Consider the following 3685-nt stretch of genomic DNA (forward strand, 5'->3'; position numbering starts at 1 on the left):
AGCCTCGAAGCTGGGTTGCAAAATTATCCTGTGTCTAAACTAAAGATACATGAACCTACACACCACGAAATTAGAGTTGTTTAGATATCACAATTAATTAAATAAAACCATAGGACTTTACACTATGGGCGACCTCGGGGCATGTTTTGGGCCATGTTAGGCGACAAACACCGCCGAGGGCGTCGTAGGAGAAGGGGCGCGGATGGTGGAGCCGGTTGAACGATGGGTGCCGTTGGTGAGTGAAGGTGAGCCCCTATCTCTCAACGGCTAGTTTAAAAAAATTAATTTAATTATTTTATATATAATTCAAGCCATATTTCCAATTTTTACTCAAACAAGTCTCAAATTTCACTCTAAATTCTCTCAACTTTCTATAACTATGGATCCTTTCTCAAACCCAAACCCAAACCCGAACACAAGCTCGACCTCAAACCCGAGCCCAAACCCGAACCCGTGGGATCCATCTCAAAGGTGGTGGGCTAGTATGCTCGCAAACAACAATGATCCTAACAACCTTTTCTATGTCAACCAACATCTACCCGTAATGCCTCCAACCATGCAACCGTTTACCAACGTTATGTTCTATCGAACGCCAATGTCGTTTATGCCTCCGCAAGTAACCAAAACCCAAACACCCCAAACCCAAATACCGAAACCCATGTAGGCGAACCGCAAGTTCCTCGCAAACGAAGTCATAAAAAGAAGCTTAATGACGGTCAAACAACTACCGAAAGGGTTGAAAGAAAAAAGTGGAAAGTGGATGAGAAATCGGCGTTGGCGCAAGCGTGGATTGACTCATCCGAAGACTCAATTCAAGGTGAATTATAAAATTCTTTATATATATTTCATGTTTTGTTTTTTTTGTTAACTAATACTAAGCTTTTATATGTATCGAAGGTGACGGTAAACACGACCATGTTTTTTGGGATGAAATACGTACTAAGTTTTTTGCTATAATGGTTCGAGGTCGCTATCACGGGAATGATTCAGTCTCCAACAAATGGAAGACAATGCGTACAAAAATGAACAACTTCTCCGAATTTCACAACCGTGTTACAAACAATAGAGGAAGCGGCACGTGCGTTGTCAACATCATTGAGACTTGCTTAAAATAATTTAGGGCCATTAATAATACATATTTCAATATGTTGGAAATTTGGAGGAAATGAACGAGCTCGCCAAAGTGGCATCCGATCCGGACATCTTCATCGTGACTGTCTAAACGATCAAAGACAACGTCTACTTCGGCCGATCAATCCTCGTCTCAAGCCGGGTCGGATGTTCATTGTCAATTTAACTTAAACAAGTTTGATCTCGATCTTGTTTTTGATCAACCGAATGAGTTACCATGTCCCATAGGAAGAGATAAAGCAAAGGCAACGACTAGAGGTGGAGAATCTTCGTTTAGAACGACATCCTCGATGAGTCTCGATGTGAGCTCGTGTTTCGACAACTTGGAGGTTAGACTAAACGAGATTGCCGATTCTAAAAAACACTCAAAATATGATCTCAAGAGAATGCATGAATAAAGAAAATTGATGCATGCGGAATACAAAGTCACGCATGAAGAAAGAAAGCTAACTTGGAGCGGCAACGCAAAGAGGATTTCAAGCTCCTCGCAAAGGATCTCTCGCATTTAGATTCGGTTACGCGAGCGTTTTGGAGAAAAACAAGTGAGGATAATGACCAAATACACAAACGAGGACGACGAGTATTAGTTATATTTTTTATGTTTTTTATTTTTATTTTTTCTATTTGTATATATATTTTTTATTTTTATGTTTACTATATTATTATTTAATTTTTATTAAATTGTGTTTGTTAAAAAAATAATTAATTAAATTCCCCCTAACATATAGGGGCATCACTAGGTAGGGCTTCGATGCCCCAGTGCTCACGTGGCGTTGACATGACACTGTGGAGGGGCATCGATGCCCTTCCCATAGAGGATAGCCTAACAAAACTAATAAAAGATCACATAAATTTCCTCTGACACCGATAGGTGATTTTTATCTATAATAATAATAATAATAATAATTGTAATAATAATTTTTCCTCTTGTTGTTTTAACATATATATATTCTACACATGCCCGGCTTCGAAAACCGTTAAAAAATTTGGGCCGAAGGCGAGTATAAATTCGGGCCTTAAGACTTAAGTAAAATAAATTCGATAACTCAAATAAAATTAAATCATATGATGATAATTGTATTTTTAATACACAAAACATAAATATTGTAGCAAAAATAATCTAATTTACATACCTAAACGAAACGTGATGCTCTCCTAGCATTTTCTGAAGCAAAACCCTCGATCATGTCTTGATAATTTATGTTTTCCAATACATCGCTCTCAATAGATATCAACGCTAAGCCGTTAAGTCTTTCTTGAGACATTGTGGACCGCATGTAAGTCTTCAACAACTTCAATTTTGAAAAATTTCTTTGAGCCGAAGCCACGGTTACCGGAATAGTCAATAACACTCGATACCCATTTACCACATTAGGAAAAAAAATCATGTTGCACCACATTGTTTAAAGCATCCAAAGGTGTGACAATATCACTAGATAAAAATGTCTCAAATAACTTCAACTCCAAATAAAGCTCCTCGGCATCAACATCGGACTCGTCTCCATGCTCTAATTCTTCTTGAAGAGTATAACAACATGACTTATGTTTTGTTTCATCTAGCATCTTCAAATTTTTAGAAAACAAAAAATCAAATAGTTTTTCGTATTGTTCATATTGTTCAAATCTTGTTTCAAGAGAAGCAATCGCTTGGTCAACAATACATAAAAAGTAATTGACTTTAAATTTCTCCTCGGGTGAAAATAAGACTTCTTGCTCACGAGACTCGTCAAATTGTTTTTTCCTAATAATCGGACGCTTTTGAGAGAATACCGGATCAACGCCTATTTCAATGACAATTTTTGTAGCTTCATCGATAGCCTAGCCATAGAGAAGCCCACTTCTCTATAATTCTTGAAGAATTTAATCAATTTTTTCACTTGTTTAATAGCAACATCGAGAATCATATTCTTGGATTGCAATCATTTTCTCACGAAATTCATCATTGATAATATTTCATACCATATGATAGTTGCTATATAAAATTCAACTCACAAACTTCATTCTTTGATATCGAACGAGCATCGCTTTGAGTTTTTATATCGGTATCGGTATTAATGCCCCTAATTTCAAGCAAAGCTTCTCTTACATCTATAAGTTGAAATCTAATCGGTTTAACACTATCCACACGACTTTCCCAACGAGTGGGACACATTGACTTGAGAGCCAATCCTTTAACACTGTCTTTTAAAATCGCCCACCTCTTAGTAGAATTAGCAAAGACGGAATAAATCCGTTGTATGACACCAAAGAATTCTCTAGATTTAGTGCAAGTATTACCCATGTCACATAATACAAGGTTAAGACTATGACAACCACATGCAGCATAAAAAGCTCTAGGATTTATATCTAAGAATCTCTTTTGAACTCATTGATCCATTATCATAGCCTTGGCCACACATATTATTGACATCAAGACCAAGAGACTTTAATTCTTCAAGTGTAACATCAAAAAGTCCATTACCGGTGGTATCATCAACAACTAGAAAACTAGAAAATATTCCTCAACAATAACCATATTAGAGTTTAAATTGACATCGACATACCTCACAATTAT

At 36.7% G+C, this 3685-nt stretch overlaps 1 protein-coding gene across 1 annotated transcript; it reads right to left on the minus strand.

Annotated features, from left to right (window-relative positions):
- Positions 1-2502: 2502 nt before the first annotated feature.
- LOC143611024 (uncharacterized) lies at positions 2503-3412 on the minus strand. Its single transcript, XM_077085345.1, has 2 exons — positions 3124-3412; positions 2503-2912 (listed from the first exon to the last, which is right to left on the minus strand). The coding sequence occupies exons 1-2, from the start codon at positions 3410-3412 to the stop codon at positions 2503-2505; spliced, it is 699 nt and encodes a 232-aa protein (XP_076941460.1).
- Between the last annotated feature and the right edge of the window lie 273 nt (positions 3413-3685).

Source organism: Bidens hawaiensis, unplaced genomic scaffold (genome assembly GCF_021521415.1).
Source record: "Bidens hawaiensis isolate Kalapana, Puna unplaced genomic scaffold, B.hawaiensis_p1.1 tig00029001_1, whole genome shotgun sequence".
Classification (NCBI taxonomy): domain Eukaryota; kingdom Viridiplantae; phylum Streptophyta; class Magnoliopsida; order Asterales; family Asteraceae; genus Bidens; species Bidens hawaiensis.